Source organism: Prionailurus bengalensis, chromosome A2 (genome assembly GCF_016509475.1).
Source record: "Prionailurus bengalensis isolate Pbe53 chromosome A2, Fcat_Pben_1.1_paternal_pri, whole genome shotgun sequence".
Classification (NCBI taxonomy): Eukaryota; Metazoa; Chordata; class Mammalia; order Carnivora; family Felidae; genus Prionailurus; species Prionailurus bengalensis.
This window is the reverse complement of record NC_057348.1, coordinates 98,454,209-98,471,624: the sequence shown is the minus strand read 5'-3', so window position 1 is coordinate 98,471,624 and position 17,416 is coordinate 98,454,209. Positions and strand designations below refer to the sequence as shown.

At 39.6% G+C, this 17,416-nt stretch overlaps 1 protein-coding gene across 4 annotated transcripts in view; it reads right to left on the bottom strand.

Moving 5' to 3' along the window:
- Positions 1-17,416, bottom strand: part of DYNC1I1 (dynein cytoplasmic 1 intermediate chain 1) — a 319,773-nt gene that overhangs the window by 114,789 nt on the left and 187,568 nt on the right. For all 4 annotated transcript variants that reach the window (XM_043588924.1, XM_043588927.1, XM_043588926.1 and 1 more), the window contains 2 exons: positions 10,356-10,518; positions 8,221-8,320 (listed from right to left, as the gene is read on the bottom strand). In XM_043588924.1, coding sequence (XP_043444859.1) covers positions 8,221-8,320; positions 10,356-10,518 — 263 coding nt within the window. The remainder of the gene's footprint in view (positions 1-8,220; positions 8,321-10,355; positions 10,519-17,416) is intronic.

The window sequence follows — 17,416 nt, the reverse complement described above, 5'->3', positions numbered from 1 at the left end:
TCCTAGTGGCGCTAGTGCTGGGTCATAGGGTTGTTCTATTTTTAATTTTTTGAGGAACGTCCACACTGTTTTCCAGAGGGGCTGCACCAGTTTGCATTCCCACCAACAGTGCAAGAGGGTTCCCATTTCTCCACATCCTCTCCAGCATCTATAGTCTCCTGATTTGTTCATTTTGGCCACTCTGACTGGCGTGAGGTGGTATCTCAGTGTGGTTTTGATTTGTATTTCCCTGATGAGGAGTGACGTTGAGCATCTTTTCATGTGTCTGTTGGTAAATGGCACTTTTTTTTTTTATGTTGTGGCATACTTAATACCAACGACTACTTCAGGCTCTTACAATCTGCCGTCTGTTTCCAGTGTTCCAGGTGTGCTTACCACAGTCACCGATAACTACCAAACTGCAGACATTACGGGATCTCTCTGCATTATCTGACATTTGGGCTGCTCCCTCCTTTCTCTTATATTGGTTTCCATACATCTTTCTCTCCTGATTCTTTTCCTCACCATTCTTTCTAGTCGCTATAGGTTCTCCTTCTAATACCTATATTCCAGTGGGGCGGTGGACTGTTTTCTGCCCTTTTTACAAAACTCTGTCCATACATTCTCCCTGGGTCATCTCATCTACTCCAATGACTTTAATAAGCTTTAAAATGCTAACAATGTTCAAATCTATATCTCTAGCCTTGTTTTCTCTCTCAGCTACAGGTCTTTTTCACACTGGAGATTTCTCTGAGCTACCCCCACACACATCAGATACAATGCATACAAAATGCATACGGATGAGCTTATTGCCTTCTATAAAAACCTCTTACTCTTCTACTGTACTCTGTTTTTGGTGCCTTTCATCTAACATTCACCTAGCTGCCCAAACCAGACACTCCATGTTCATTTTTACTTCCAATTTACTGTGTTTTACTACTTCCTTAAAACCTTTCAAAGGCATATTTTCCTTCCACCCTTAAAGGGAGGATCTCCTAAACTAATTTCTTATCTGAATACAAGCTACAGCTGCCTAAATGGCTTCCTTCTTGCAGACTTTCCAGGCCCTACCCTCACCACTCCATTCTCCATCCTTTGTTAATGTGACTTTACAAAACAAACATTTGGCTAAGTCACTCCTCTGCTTAAAAAACTTTAATGGCTCATCATTACTCTCAAGAGAAAATCCAGGTCATATAGAGTCTTTCATGATCAGTCATTTTCCACCTTCTCTGCTTAATCTCTTACCACCTGGCCTCCCTCCTCAACCCCCACACCCTCACGGACTAGTTCTGGGGTTCATAGGTATAGCCTCTATGCCTAGGAGTTTAATACTCACTCTTACTAGAATACCTCTTATGTGTTGTTTCATTAACTCATTCTTTTAAAAAAAATTTTTTTTTAACATTTATTTACTTTTGAGAGACAGAGAGTAAGCGGGGTGGGGCGGATGGTCAGAGAGAGAGGGAGACACAGAAACAGAAGCAGGCTCCAGGCTCTGAGCTGTCAGCACAGAGCCCGACACGGGGCTTAAACCCATGAATCGTGAGACCATGACCTGAGCAAAGTCAGACAGTCAATCGGTGGAGCCACCCAGGCGCCCCTCTTTTTTTTTTTTTAAGCGTTTATTTATTTTGAAAAAGGGAAAGTGCATGAGCAGGGGAGGAGCAGAGGGAGAGAGGGAGAGAGAGAGAATCCCAAGCAGGCTCCACACTGGCAGTGAGGAGCCTGACGTGGGACACAAAACCATGAACCGTGAGATCATGACTGGAACCAAAACCAAGAGTCAGATGCTTAACTGACTGAGCCGTCCAGGTACTCCTGACATTAATTCATTCTTTAAAATTCAACACATGCATCAAGTCCTTCAAACAATCCTAACTTTCTACCACCCTTCCTCATCTCTCATAGGCTCCCTTAGCATTATTGTGTGTCCCCCCATTAGAGCACTTGTCAAACTGTACTATGGTGTTTTCCCACTTATGTCTCTTACTAGTTTGTAAGCTCTCTGAGTGTAGGGACTTATTCTTATTAACTTTTAAATGTAGTATCTTGTAACCTCTAGCAAATAATCAACTTGTGTCAAAATCTGTTGAAATACAGATGCTGTTTTTATTTTAGTGACTCTGTGCTCAGTAGAAAGACATATTTAATCCTTTGTTGTCAAATAATGTCGACAATTAAAAGCATAAGTGCAAGAACCACAATGAGTAAAATAATAAGGACTCTAAAGTGAACAGAAATACCTACTTACCCTGTGTGAATTCTGTGCTGTGTGTGTAATTAAACAAGCTGGGGATGAATCTTGTGAGGGGTGTTTATGAGTTAGAATCCATTGCATGAAAATGCCATTCCTACTTGGCATTCCCATAAGGCGGCACCATTAAAAATAGCATCAGGATTATAGCAGATTATATCACTCTTTGCTCACAGATAACTTAATTTTCCATCCTTTCTCACTATTTTATATATATATATATACATACATATATTTATATACATACATATATATGTACACATACATACACATATACATATACCCACACATACATCTTCTATTAGAAGATGGTCCTTATAACTTTAAACATCAACTTTTTTTCTATCAAAAACAATTAAACCTGAGTCTTCTAGGTGGCTTTATTAATTTTACAGCAACCTCAGCTTAAGAAAGCTGCAGGAAGTTACAATTGGTTGGTGCGGAGGAAGTATAATCCTACAAGACACATGTATACAGCCACCAGGGGAAGTAATCATTCTTTATTAGAAAACGTTCCTCAGTGGCTGAATCGAAAGCCCATTAGGAAAGGCCTTTGATTCAAAGCCCATTCAAAGAAACTAATATCCAGATAAACACAGAAGTCTCCAGGTTGTCCATCTGAAGTTTAACTATGTCACATGTGAAAGGCAACTCTATAAACACCAACAGCCCTGCCGCAGTGACCAATGAGCAGCCAGATGTGTCTGCAATAATATCCCACAGCTTCACATCTGGGTCTCATAGTTGGCTCCCACTTGTAGTTTTTTTTTTCTTTTTTCCATTAAAAATAGTTAAAATCATTTGGCTTTAAAGCTTATTTTGAAAATAGGGAGGGTTTTAGTAAAATACCAGTGAAATGCCTTTCGTGTAATTTCTATAACTGGCATCACAAATCCCAAAGATACTGATTTAACTCATATCTCATGCAAGCTTTTATGATTTCAAAGTCCCTTCTTATGTGCCTTTTCCCATTGTTTGTTTGAACATGACTAGTCCTATTTTCTTACTCTCAAATGAAAAGCAAATATCTGAACAATTATTTAAAACCTGAATGTTAAAATTATGATGTCAAAGGGAATATGAACAACTAGGAAGTTTATAGTTACTCATCAGGCTGGATTATCCAATCTTTAACCTAGGAGAATTTTACCTGGAGATTACCAGATCTGTTCTCAAGCTATTTGTTCTTACAGAGAATAAAATCAGACATTTATCAGAGAAGAAGAAACCAATATGTTTTCAGGCCCATTACGTGTCAGACGCTGAGCCGGGTGATACATTTACTCATTGGCTCCTTGCCATCCCCAAGAGCAGAGGTGGTTTTACCAGCCTTACAGATGAAGAAGCCGAGGGTCTTAGAGTAAGTAACTCATTGTGAGTTATGTTGCTAATAAATGAAGATGTGAGAGCCTTACTTGAAGTCTGTTTGGTTTCAAAGGCCATGTCCCTTCTAGTCCACTGTGACGTGTCCAGTGCCTCCTACGTATATGTAATTCACTGCACCAGGTGAAATGTGGGACAAGAATGTCAACAATAACATGCTTAGCTCTATAGAAGCTCACTTTTACGTAGAGGGAGGAAAGGTAAGACACATGTATGAATAACTACAATACAAACTTAAAGGCAGAGCATGATAATGTGCTACGGTGGAAGTGTAGAAAAGGTTCCTTGGAAGTAGAGAGGAGGAAAGAACCACCTTAGTTGGGATAGGATGTGGCAGGGAAAGAAACTGGAAAAGACTTCTAAGAAGAAAGGATCCATGCATTGGGCCTTACCAATGGGTAGATTATTAGGAGAGAAGAGAAAAGGGAATGTGGGCAAGGGTACAAATATGAGTGCAGGAGATGTATCTTGGTCATCTGCCTGGTTCACAATAATTCTCTCATTTTTGGAGATTCCCTCAGTACATAGGTATCTAACTTCTCAGGGACAATTAGTTCATTGCAGGGTTGATACTTGACCCAGCACAGATCACATCCCCTGAACTGGCTATGGTAAATTTTGAACTGAGATACAGAACCTATGGGCTGGCATATGAGTCAGGTTATGACAGCATCCTATTGGTGAGGTCCCTCAAGCAGCCTGGATCTCTACTCTTCCCGAATCCCAGTTCTATGGATTTCCTAAGTGCATGGGTGCCTCTCCAGTAAATCACCCGTTTTGCTTACGCTAACCAGAGGTGAAATTTTCTTAACGAATGCAGCATGGAGCACATTCAGGAGGCTTCAGGTTGTTGCATTTGGCTTGGAGGTAGGTTATATGAAGATGTAAACAAGCAGAAAGAGCTGGAAATGCATCTGGGCATCCTCATAGATGTTGCCAAGTACAGGCTGATGATTTTAGACTTTACTTTGGGGACACTAGGAGTTATATTCAGCAACTACTAATACTACTGCCACTACTACTTTCACTGGCCACATTTATGGAGCACTTTTCATGTACCAGATGCTTTTTAAGTCCTACTGCTTTAAGTACATTAACTCATGTAATAGTCAGCATATGAGCGAGGTATTATTACCATCATCTTATGAATGAGGAAGCTAAAAGTAAAGAGAAGCTAGGCAACTTGCTCAAGGTGATACTGAGAGTTTATAAGTAATCTTTACAAATATTAATCTGGTCAAAGTGCTTATAATGGCTCAACAGTATACAGACTGGAGGTAGAAAGACCAGTTAGGAAGCCACTTCCTAAGATAAGCAAGAAGTAGAGGGCATGGCATAAAGTCAGTGTCAAATCCACCTGCTAGTGGACTTGAGCTGGTATCCATGGGAATCTTCTTGCTACTATAAATTTGATTGGATGTGGAAACTAAATGAACTATCAAAGATTACTCAGGTTTGTACCCTGGATAGCTGCAAGGTTGGAGGATGCATTTTACATGGAAGAGGAGTATATATGGTAGGAGTAAGGTCATGGATGTGGTTTTGTACAAGCCTGGAAAAGCTACCATGCGGTATGTGGACAGTATTATTGGCGCACACTGTTCAGCAATGGTCAGTGAACGACAGGGCTGACAGAATTGCCCGAATGCCACTGTTTCTTCCAGGGAATGATGTTTGGTGAATATTTACAAATGTTATAAAGTTTAAGTGTTCCTGCTCCAGAAGCCCAGAAGATCAAAGCAAAGCCGCGCAGAAACCTTACGGTTTCTTCCTTGTTCTCCCCTCTGTTCCACTCAGGTAAACACCCTAGACATACAGGCCACTATTAGACTCTGAGACTGTGCCTCTTGCTCTTCTTTCTTAACATTACTGAATTGCATCCAGAATCATTTAGAAGAGTCTGCATCCCATAACCATATAAACCTGGTCCTTGGAACCCCATAAAAATCTTATGATGTAGGAGCCAAGGATTCCAATTCCTTTTTCTCATGCTCCACATAAAACATGCTTTTCAGAAATGCAAACCTCTCCTCTACAGTGTAGATGAGTAGGTTATACAAAAATGGTGAAAAGTACACGTGGTGTCTCCATGGTAGAGTTTCTGCTCTTTATAGTTTCAGTTCTTGCAAAAGACGATCACACAGACCCCCGTGTGGAAATAAATCCTTCCACGGCCAATACGGCCATCACATGCTGCAGCCATGCAGGCCCCAGCCCCGTTGATGCTCTCTCCGCCAACTCCTCAGGGAGCATTACCAACCGGCCCCGAGAACACGGTAGAAGTCACCTTTGAGGAATGTGTCAGATAAGGTTCCTGTGTAATTTCCAGACTCAGAACAAGTGAACAAGCCGAGCTAAGTGTTTCCTCAGGCTTGGATCCGATTTCTGTGCATACACCCGAGCGTGCTCACGGACCACCCACACGCTGGCGGGAAGTGGCTGGGCCAGCCCTGCTTATATTAGTCTCTGCACGATCATGCACTGTGTGCTCTGTTGTTTGCATGTAAAAGGAGGTTCAAGAGGAGAGAACACCGGCCCACTTGGTGGTTGATGACAGTCCAGTTGTGAGGGATTACACTCCTCTTCAGTTCTCCTGTTCTCCAGTAGGATTAAACGGGGCTCTTCACATCATCTGTTTCACAGCTCTGCCTAGAACACACTCTCCTCCCCTCCATTGGTCTAAATCCCAGTCTCCCAGAGAGATCCTGCACTTGCTATCTGCCTCATATCATTCAGCACTTATAACCTCTCTTGGTTCCAGATTCAAAAGTCCTTTGTGAAAGGCAGTGGTAAAGAGAATAGCCCTGAAGTGCAAAGGACTTGAGTTCAAATCCCCACACTACCACATCCTGACTGAGTGACTCTTAGCAAGTTACTTAGCTTCTCTGAGCCTCAATTTCTTCAGTTGCAAAATGGAAATAGTAATGACTGCTTCATCTGAGTTATGAGGCTGAAATAAGGTAATGCCTTCAGAGAAGCCGGCAGAGTGTTTAGCACATAAGAAACACAAATTATGGGGCGCCTGGGTGGCGCAGTCGGTTAAGCGTCCGACTTCAGCCAGGTCACGATCTTGCGGTCCGTGAGTTCGAGCCCCGCGTCGGGCTCTGTGCTGATGGCTCAGAGCCTGGAGCCTGTTTCCGATTCCGTGTCTCCCTCTCTCTGCCCCTCCCCCGTTCATGCTCTGTCTCTCTCTGTCCCAAAAATAAATAAACGTTGAAAAAAAAAATTAAAAAAAAAAAAAAGAAACACAAATTAAAAGTTAGCCATGATTTAAAAAAAAAAAGCTAGCCATGATTATTATTCCCAATAAAAACATACCCTATAAGAAAACAGAAACTGTGTTGCACATCCATGCCCAGAACTTATTCCTATTTTCCTCATTGCCATTATATCGTTGTCATTGCAGGAAGGAACATAGCATGGTTGTTACAAACGTGGGCTCAGAGGTCAGACCACCTGGGTTCAAACTCTGGCCACCTCACAGCTAGGCTGTGTGCACATTATTTAACTGCTCAGTTCTGGGTAATCTGTCAAGTAGTTGAGTTGGCTCTTCAGCAAAGTGACTTTGATAAATTTGCCTACTTTCACTCTGAATACCACACTAAGGAGCATAGGATTTTCTCTTAGAGGCAACAGGGAGTTTTAATCCAGGGAGTGGCGTGATCAGATTTGCATTTTAGAAAGATTATTCGGCTAGGGGTCCAGAGGGAAAACCATAGATGAACAAGCACGGATGTAGAAAGACCACTTAGAAGGTTAGCATTATCACAGATGTAAGGTGATGCATATGAGTGGAGACAGTCTATCTTGGTGACAGACTGGGTCTGGAAGATTAAGGGGGGAAAGTTGTTAATGTTAATGATGAAAGTTCTGCTTTAGGGCCTTGGGTATATTGTGATGTCTTTAACTTAAAAAGAATGCAGTAGGAAAAAAATTCAGATATGTGAAAATAATGAATTAGTGATTACAGATTCTAGGAGACACCTGAGTGGATCTGTCTGGTGTGTAAAGTGGAATTTAGGAGGGGGACGGGTGGGAGATATCAATAGGCTACCATGTAGTGCTTGAATCCACAGAAGTGGAAGAGGTCTCCACCAGACAGCATATCGGGAGGAAAAGGAGAGGCTGGGGACACGACCACGAGGACCACAGCAGTGTGCGAGAAAAAGAAGTTTTGGGGAAGTCTGAGAACTAGCAGAGACTAATGTTGTGGAACTCAATGGAAGGATATTGTTCTTAGAATACGAGGAAGTCAACTAAGCTGGATGACAGAGAAGTCAGGGCAGATGAGGGCTTAAAATAGCCCACAGGATTTGATGGATAGGAAATCCCTGGTGACCTTAATGATAGCAGTTTTACAGACAAGATGGCCTGGCTCCTTGTCTGGTACCTAACACATAGTAAGAACTCAATGCATATGGATGACAGGGTGCAAAATTTAAACTGAAAGTTTAGTAAAATGGGAAAGAAAACCAAGAGGCATAGAAGAAGATTGTAGGTTGGCGAACACATCTAAAGTAACGGAGAAAATCTCTCATTTTTAAAATACAAATGCCACGAGGACACAGCCCAGTTTGTCTCGTCCCAACAATAATTCTTACCTGCAGGGACCAGTCCATGCAAGTGACTACTCGGTGCTTGGACCAATGCTCATCGTAGAATTGACGATTGAAAGAAAGGTTGGCTCCAGCCTGGACATCCCTAGGAGGGTTTAAACATCAGAGACAAATGTGATGCTTCAGAAAGGGGCTTTATCTCTGCTGCTCATATGGAAAGAATGAAATGGCAAGAGCATGGCACTCGCTGAGGCCAAAGCATCAATTTACATAGCAAGCACTGATCATAAATAAATGAACTAACAGTGGTGTCCTTTATGAAAAGTTTTCCCTAGCCTGGCCCAGGAAAGGTTTCCATGTGTTGTTTTAAACCTGGTATGAAATGTCAAATAATTATCTGGCTCTCACCTTGACCAGTCCCGAAAGCCTTCTCTTCCTCCTAACAAGTTCTATCTTGAAGCAGAGTTTACTAGAAATCTCCCAGCTATCAAGGGAGCAGAGCCCACTTGCAGATTCTTTGATATCAATACCACCTCATCTAGCCTTAGACCAGAGATGATACGCATGTTTCTATTTACCTGTAATATCTGAGTGGTTGTAGTGTTGCCTCCCTGCTCAATAGCAAGTGGTAAGTTTTATCATGAGACAGGCATAGTGGAGAGTGGGGGATTCACCAAAAGTAATAGATACTTAACATAGACCAAAACATTATCTGGGCCCAGGAATACATTTTGGCCAGTGTTTGCTTGGCTGATACTCAACTGGCCACAAAACCTCCTTTGCAGAACCCTGCACTGGTCATGCATTTGCTCCACAAGACTGAGTGCAAATTGAGTAATGCTGCTTCTGTGCCAGTAGCTTTTGGACCTGCACAAAAAGATACCTATATTTCTTTAGCATCAGTTCAAAAATTCCTCCACACTCACTTTCTTCTGTTCATTTGCTTCATCCCACTGCCTTGCACCCTGTATCACTTGTCTTATACAGCTCTTGTTCAGATGGTGACTTGGCTCCAGACTATTTACTTGGGCTCCAAATTGGCCGACTTAGGACTCTTTTTTTCCTGCTAACCCTTCTTCAACTCCACCACTGCAAACTCAGGCAAGAGGTATGCACACCCAAGTAACTGCCAGGCACCCAAAAGGAAACAGGACACAGAAAATCAACTGAGCCACAGAATAATGGCTTTTTCAAAGAACAAAAGCATCTCATAATGTGTATACGCAAACTATTACTGTCTCTTTGGAGTAGTCTAATGATGTTGTCAACTGCTTAGAATATTTTCAGAACCTCCTTTTGAAACTGCTTTTGGAGCCTCTGTTACATTCCCTTAAGCATCCTCAATGATGATCCACTGTTCTTTGAGAATGTATTTGAATTCTAGAAACAGCAAAAAGCCAAGTCTGATGACTAAGGCAGGTGATCTCAACTTTTCATATTGTTGTTGGCCAAAAGAAATCAGTGGCTAGATTTATTTCTTATAAATTCTTATAAAGTGGCTAATAAACCTGGCTAGATTTATTTCTTATAAAGCTCATAAAGTACCTTCCAGTATACCCACAGTGATGGTTGACGGCTGCTGCCTTTCACATTACATATGCTACAGTCTCAGAGAAAAGTCATTTGGAGGATCATTTGCTTTTATTGATTAGTTTTTAGTTTATCTTTAAATATATCCCTGCACAGGTGTTGCCTATAAGACACATACACATATACTCATGGTATCAAAAAGAAGAAAAGGGTTGCAGTCTCTCTTAGCTGTTCCCCACATCAGTGAAGGGCTCCCATATCTCATGTTTATTTTGTTCAGCTTCCTGTTTGCTTAGACATCAAAAATAGATCTGCTGGATACAACACAAATCTCCTTTGCTGCTTATAAGAATGTTTTCTCAGAGGACAATGTACGTGACTCTGCCAGTCTCTATCACCTGGACTGTTCCCCAGATATCAAGTTCAAAAGCATTTCACGGAAGCACATGATAATTACAGGGAAACTCTAAGCCAGAAGTTATAACCAAAGCCCTTAGTCAAAGCTGTTCAGCAAGATCAACCCTGGAATTTCATCCTCCTCTGATTTGTTTGGTTTAAGATTTGCCTAGTCAATACATAAGTGAATTTAGAATCAACAATAATTTATCGCAGTATTTTTTTTTAAAACAACATGCACACAAGAAACTAACCCATCTTTTTCCTCTAACTCTCGACCGCTGTAGTCAAAGAAGATGTCAGAGTCTTCTGCTAGTGCTCTTTCAATTACCCGTATTGTCCGATCAAAAAAGATGAGAAATTCCTCTGAATGAAGGATCTGCTGTTTTTCTTCCTCTGTCAGCTCCCGTGGAGGGGCTTTTTAAGTAAAAGAGATTGTCAGGAGAGAAGAAAAGGACAATTAAAACATTTCAAGAGGAATCCAACTCTTGAAAGAGACTATTTACCAGAAAAGTGATCAGACAGTGAAACAAACCATTGTTAATATTGATTCTAAATAACTCCTAAATTCACACCAAAGGTTTTTATAGATGTTTCCCCTGATAATTACAAAAAAGATTTCATATCTAGACTAATTACTACTTTGAAGAGTTGAAAAAGATTACAAATGAAAATAAATTGGTGTTTTTAGCAATCAATTCTGAATGTTACTTTCTTTAAAACAGAACTTGAAAAACAGCTCAAAGAGTACATAATAGAAAAATCTGTAAAACTAAACATATTGCATACTACTATAAAGCTGCACATGTGAAATCACTAAGAAGTATCTATAATATCATCTGGGTAGCAGCTTTTCTCTCTACTAGATACATTCATTCTATTTTAGATGGTTAGTTGCTAAGGCCGGCTGACTGTTATATAGGTTCCATTCAAAAACTGAAACATGACCTTCCAAACCTGCTTTCACCTGAGATACCTTCTGCTTCTTTAAAAAAAATTTTTTTTAAACATTTATTTATTATTGAGAGACAGAGAGTGAGTAGAGGAGGGGCAGAGAGAGAGGGAGACACAGAATCTGAAACAGGCTCCAGGCTCTGAGCTGTCAGCACAGAGCCCGACGCAGGGCTCGAACTCACAAACCGCGAGATCATGACCTGAGCGAAGTCAGATGCTTAACCGACTGAGTGACCCAGGCTCCCCGATACCTTCTGCTTCTAAACAAACGTGGAACAAATAAACACTTCTAGAAGACACCTCAAAATAATTTTTATGCCTTTCTTTTCTAGCATGATTAATCTTACTGAACTAAATTTGAAGACATAAAATGAGAAAAAAGAGATTAAATAATTAGCAGTATGTCACAGTGTCTGAAAGTCAGCTAACCTCAGAGTCATGATTAGGTAACACTGACTGTTCCTTCAGTGGCAAGGTTTACATAAAATGATAGAGAAAAGATTAGGAACTCCCCCAGACCGAAAAGCCCTCAGAGGTAGAAACTGTCAGCTGAACTTCTGTGGTTCTTCAGAAACCCCAGGTCAACAACCTTGCAGAAAGCACTCAATACATGTTTGATGGCTTACTTTCTGTAGGACCAGACGGTCCTGGAATTTAAGTGACAGGAGGAGGGTAGTGCAATGCAATCAGTGTTGAGTTCCTAGAGGAGTCTCTCACCCACAGTCTTGCCCAACACTTCAGCTACCATCCCCATAACCATTTCTACCTGACCACTGGCTCAGAAAACCATGTAGGTGCAGTCAGTGGTAGCAGGTTTTATGCAACTTTTATTTGTTTCAATTACTAGCACCCTGAAGCCATCGTCCTGTGAAATCTGAACTGTCTGGAAGCCCTCCTGTAGACCCAAGGATCTCAAGCCTTTGATGTTCATAGTGTCTTTCCCCTTCCCACCTCCCTGTCCCTGACCCAGACCACAATGCAGGGCATCTAGCAGGTCTCCAGAATCTGTATATTTACAAGAAACTGGAATTATTATAATGCAGTTGGTTCACACCTTGAAAAATGCTCTCCGGACAATACTATAACGAAACATGATTCACCTACTAGAACAGATGATCATTTCACAAAACAGTTTACCCTGCAGTTTCTAGTAGCCCTGCATATAGTTAGACACAAAGAGGCTTCTTTGCTGCTGAAGCCTCCAGGGCCCTTAATATGCCAATGTGTATTGGGACTCTCCAGGAACCTCCATCAATACCTGCTGAGCAGAGTTGCCCACACACTAGTTTGTGAAACGGTGAAACTGGCAATGCATGGCTGTCAATAACAAGGACTCTACAAAACCAACCTGGAATCCAACATTGACTCTGCCCTTTGCTAACTTTGATTTTTTAATCAATTAAAGCTCTCGGAGTAGCAGTTTTATCTATAAAATGAGGTAATGATACCAAAACTTTAAGTCAAGCATTCAGTAACTGGTAATTGAGTAGTAATTTATTAGTCTACTTTCTAAAACTCCCATAAATGAGGCATTTGGATTTTTCACTCTTATGTAAGTTCAAGAAAATAGTAAAACTACTAAATGTAACCGGGCAAAAGGAAAAAAAAAAAACCCAAAAAACTTTAGGTTCATGTTGTTTCGATAGTACTGTCACATAAATAAATAAACTTCACTAAACAAGGATACTATAGGGTCAAGAAGAATGTCTTATTCTAAAAGCCCATGTTCATATCTTAGTTACTATTGATGTATGACTTGAGACCCATCTGAAATTAAGCAGAGAAATGGTCATTTGTTTCTCCTTATCCTTTTTAAAAATAATATTAAAAGTATATAACCTACTCTCTGTTTATCTTTTTGAGTTACTTCTATTTCACCTGTATCTTTCCTTACAGGTCTATTACCTTGAATAAAAAGTAGTATCTGTGTAATTTTCTGTAATTTTTTCTTCCCTGTATCTTATTGTCACTTTGATCTCAGCTTTCAAGACATACAACTTCTTCTCTAAGAGAAACATAAATGGCTGATCAAAGTGTATTTGCAGAGGCCAAGTTCAGGTAGGTGAAGCAGTAACCTCTCCAGATATTATGTTTGACAATACAATATTTGGCTTGAAATTAAATTGCTACTGAAGCAAAACAAAGGATATATTTTATATTAAGCTTTGATGTCTAACAGGGATCAAATGACATGACTTGTTAGCATAAAATAATAAGATGCATGTACAGACAAGTACTTTTTGAAAGTCATAAACAATATTCAACTTAGGAATTAAATAGGGCTATAGTTATTTTTGATAAAAAATCCCAAACCTCCCATATTTAAAAATCTTTAAATTGATAAGTGTTGTTGCAATGTAATGAAAACATAATGGAGTATCCAGGAACCGCAACCAAAAGCTGCATTCAGAGATAAACCTCTCCAGACATCATATTTCATGAAAGAAAATTGGTTGATTAATGGAATCCGCAAGGTTCAAACTACAAGCACAAACAATTAGAATCAGAATTGTATTACTCCAGGGTAGACCCCAAATTCTCCCTGATATATCTGTTTCTGTAGCTTTTCCCTATCCCTGACCCCTAACGAATTATTTTCAACATGTTCACTGCATAAAAAGGTATTAATTAATGTAATAGCAAAAGACATATGAGAGCAAAATATATAATTTTTGGCATTGACAATCATTGGTTTTTCTTATTAAGTTAAGCAGAGCTATTATAGCAGGTTTGTTGTTTGTTTTTGCAACACAAAACGTAGAGTATTTCTGCCAAGAGTTAAAAATATTTTATGCATGTAAAGTGGCCTTTTTTTCCTTAAAAAAAGAGAGGTTCTTTATGAAAAGTCGAACACATAGATAAAACTAACATATGATCCAAATGGAAAGACAGTTTTCATACTTGCCAAAATTTACCTGAACAGTTATATTTAGCTTGAATAACAGCTCTGAAGACAATGTACTGAATTCATGAAATCTGAAGTTTAGAAGATGGTCTAAGTCTATGACTTCGTGGTTGCAAGATTAAAATCTAGTATACGTTTTATTTTAGAGTCTTCTTTTTTTATAATAAAAATGTTAATTTCTCTTAGTTTTGTGGATGAAAATATTTGTATATGTGTCTTTATGATGATTCTATCCTATTTGGTATGTTTTCTTTAGTTTTTTTTTTTATTGACGTTAATAGGTATTTTTCCATTTATTTCTTTAATTTACTCTATTTACTATATATCATATTTTTTGGTTTCGGGCTTGGGGGATTTTTTTCTCTGTAAATCTATAAAATTCATAATGAAATTCACAATTTATATTGAGTACTTTACAATCTTTCCTTGAGTTCAAGAGCTATTTTACAAAAATATTCATTTCAGAAATGTCTTGCTTTGTTTAAAAGATACAGCTTTGAGTTTCAGTATGAAAAATTAAATCTTTTAAATAGTCTTCAAGAATATATGTAAAAGACAAAAAATAAAGAAGTAAATTCCCACATAGCTTAAATATTAAACCCAATTAAATAGGGACAGTGGCTCTTAAGGGATTTTACTGTGAGATCATTGCATAAATATGAGCAAGAAAACCAAACCAAGCTAATAAAGAAGGATATCTACCTCTGAAGTTAATGTGAGGTTTATGAGTTAATGTGCATTTACAAGAGCTAGGTCTGATTCTGTTGTTTTAAATCTCTAAACATGAAGATCCCTGAACACTTACATATAGAAATTTCCTAAAATTTGATTAAAAGCTAACATGTACCTGCTGTTTTCTCTACTCCATTGTGGAAAAATGGAGTGAAAACAGTAAAATATCAAACCCTATTTCTTTACTGCTTAGTGCATTTTGATATCATATGGGCAAAAATGTCAAAAGCTAGTGAGCACTGTTTTTTTTTTCCCATCTCCTGTTCACCGTTTTTTTTTTTTAACTCCAAAAAAGGCTAGATTTCTCAAAAATGTGCTCCCTGGTTTGAAACCGTGGATGTCAAGTTTCAGCCCAGAGCAAATTTTTATGGCTGAGTAATAAATCCCTGAAACTCAAGGTTCGTAAGGGAAGTGCTGACACAGCCCTAACTACTATGCAGCCATGTGAATGGCGCCACGATTATATCTGCTAGAGATTCTTTAAAAAGTTTGCAAAATACTGTCTTGCTTAAAAAAAAAAGCCAGAGAGAGTCTGATGCCAACATAAACATGCTTTTAACCCATTATGTGCTAATTTGCAGAAAAGCCATTAATAGAGAAAAAGGCACACAGAGCAGCAGTACAGGAAATGTACTTCAAACTCCTTTTTGACTTTTAACAGGACTTTAATCAATTCCATGAAGCATGAGTAACAGTTAAAACTGGAGGGTGTTTTTGCTCAGAACTTAAGAAGGGGGTTGCAGTGCTTTGCCAGAGAAGACAGTTTGGGGATTGGGGTGGGGGTGGGAGGGAATCTGTGCCAAGACACACATAAGACACCTTGGCTCCTTATCACCCAGAATAGCTTAAGGATGTTTTGCAAGAGGAAAAACCTTTTATTTGTTTATTTTAATAAATCCTGACTTGGTTTGTCTCTTGCTATACCTGTGTTAAAAAAAAGTTCTTACAACTTGAGGTAAAATCTCTCCAATCAAATGCATTTAGACTCTCAGAAAAAATAACTCTCATGCCTTCTGTGGATGCCACTCTTAAAGATGCTGAATCTATTCCCTGCCTTTAGTCGTAGCCCAGAACTTGACAGTAATCAAAATCATTCAATGCCTGAGCAGGCTGAAGTGAGTACATATGATCAATGTGTACCCATTCCTATAAAAGTCCCCAGTGACAACGGTGTGCCACATACTATGCTGGAGCCACAGGCATCTTTAATTTAATTTTTTTCTTTATTTCAGAGACAGAGAAAGAGAGAGAGCGTGAGTGGGGAAGAGGGGCAAAGGGAGAGAGGTAGAGGACCTTAAGCAGGCTCTATGCTCAGCACAGAGCCTGGCGCAGGGCTGGACCCCACCACCTCTGGGATCATGACCTGAGTCGAAATCAAAAGTCAGATGTTCCACCGACTGAGCCACCCAGGTGCCCATCACAGGCATCTTTAAAATTTAAAAATCAAATGAACTTATTTTTTTTTAATTTTTTAATGTTTATTTATTTTTTGAGAGAGAGAGAGAGTTTGAGCAGGGGAGGGGCAGAGAGAGAGAGGGAGACACAGAATCCGAAGCAGGCTCCAGTCTCCGAGCTGTCAGCACAGAGCCCGATGTGGGGCTCGAACTCACAAGCTGTGAGATCATGACCTGAGCCAAAGTCAGACGCTTAACTGACTGAGCCACCCAGGCGCCCCTCAAATGAACTTCTAATGAAACTTCTGTTGGTCTATATTTGGGACTTAGCAGGGAATATGGAAGTATCTTTTAATTTTTTAATAATGTATATTTATTTTTGAAAGAGAGAGACAGACTGCAAGTGGGGCAGGGAGAGACACAGAATCTGAAACGGGGTCGAGGCTCCCAGCTGTCAGCATGAAGCCCAACATGGGGCTTAAACCCACAAATCACAAGATCATGACCAAAGTCTGATGCTTAACCGACTGAGCCACCCAGGCGCCCCTGGAAAAATCTTTTAAATCTGCACTCTGTGTTCAGACATACTTCGTTTGTCAGTAAGAATGACGATTTCAAAATTCTTTTATCTCCATGGGCTAAGAATTTCACAGGGATACAAAATTAGATTTTTAAGGATAGAGCACCCGGAGATTGATTGCCTTCCCTTTTCTTTTTTCTTTCTTGCTTTTGACACCCAGTGCTATGTCAGGATGATACCATCATGATAAAAGGTATAGTCTTTGGTGTCAACAGCAAATCCTGCTCATGCACTTCTACAATGTGTGTCCTTGGGTAAGTTTTTAGACCTCTCTCTTCCTGGTTCTCCATCTATAAGGTAAGAATAATAATAGTATCTGCTTCAAAAGGATGTTCTGAAATGTAGATAATACCTGTAAAGGGCACAGGAGAAAGCTGAGTACACGGGAAGCCCTTAATAAATGCTCATCATTATTATCACTGAAACATGGAAAGTTTCGCTCTTCATACAGGCAGAGCTATGGAAGCACACTTTGAACAGTAGAGTTAATAGTAATGATCATTGCTAATATTTCTGTGTAGATCACATGAATAAACTTCAGAATTTATTAACAAAATAATTATATCTGCTTCTTCCCTTTACTATTATCATTCAGAATATCCGATGTGGTGCACTAGGTAACATGACAATTGATAACAATTATCTTATGTTTTCACTCTTTAGTAATAATTTTACTGAATTGTGACTGGACTTGTTGCTGGAATTGTGGCTAGCTTGCATTTTATTTACTTCTTTCTCTCGCACATGAGA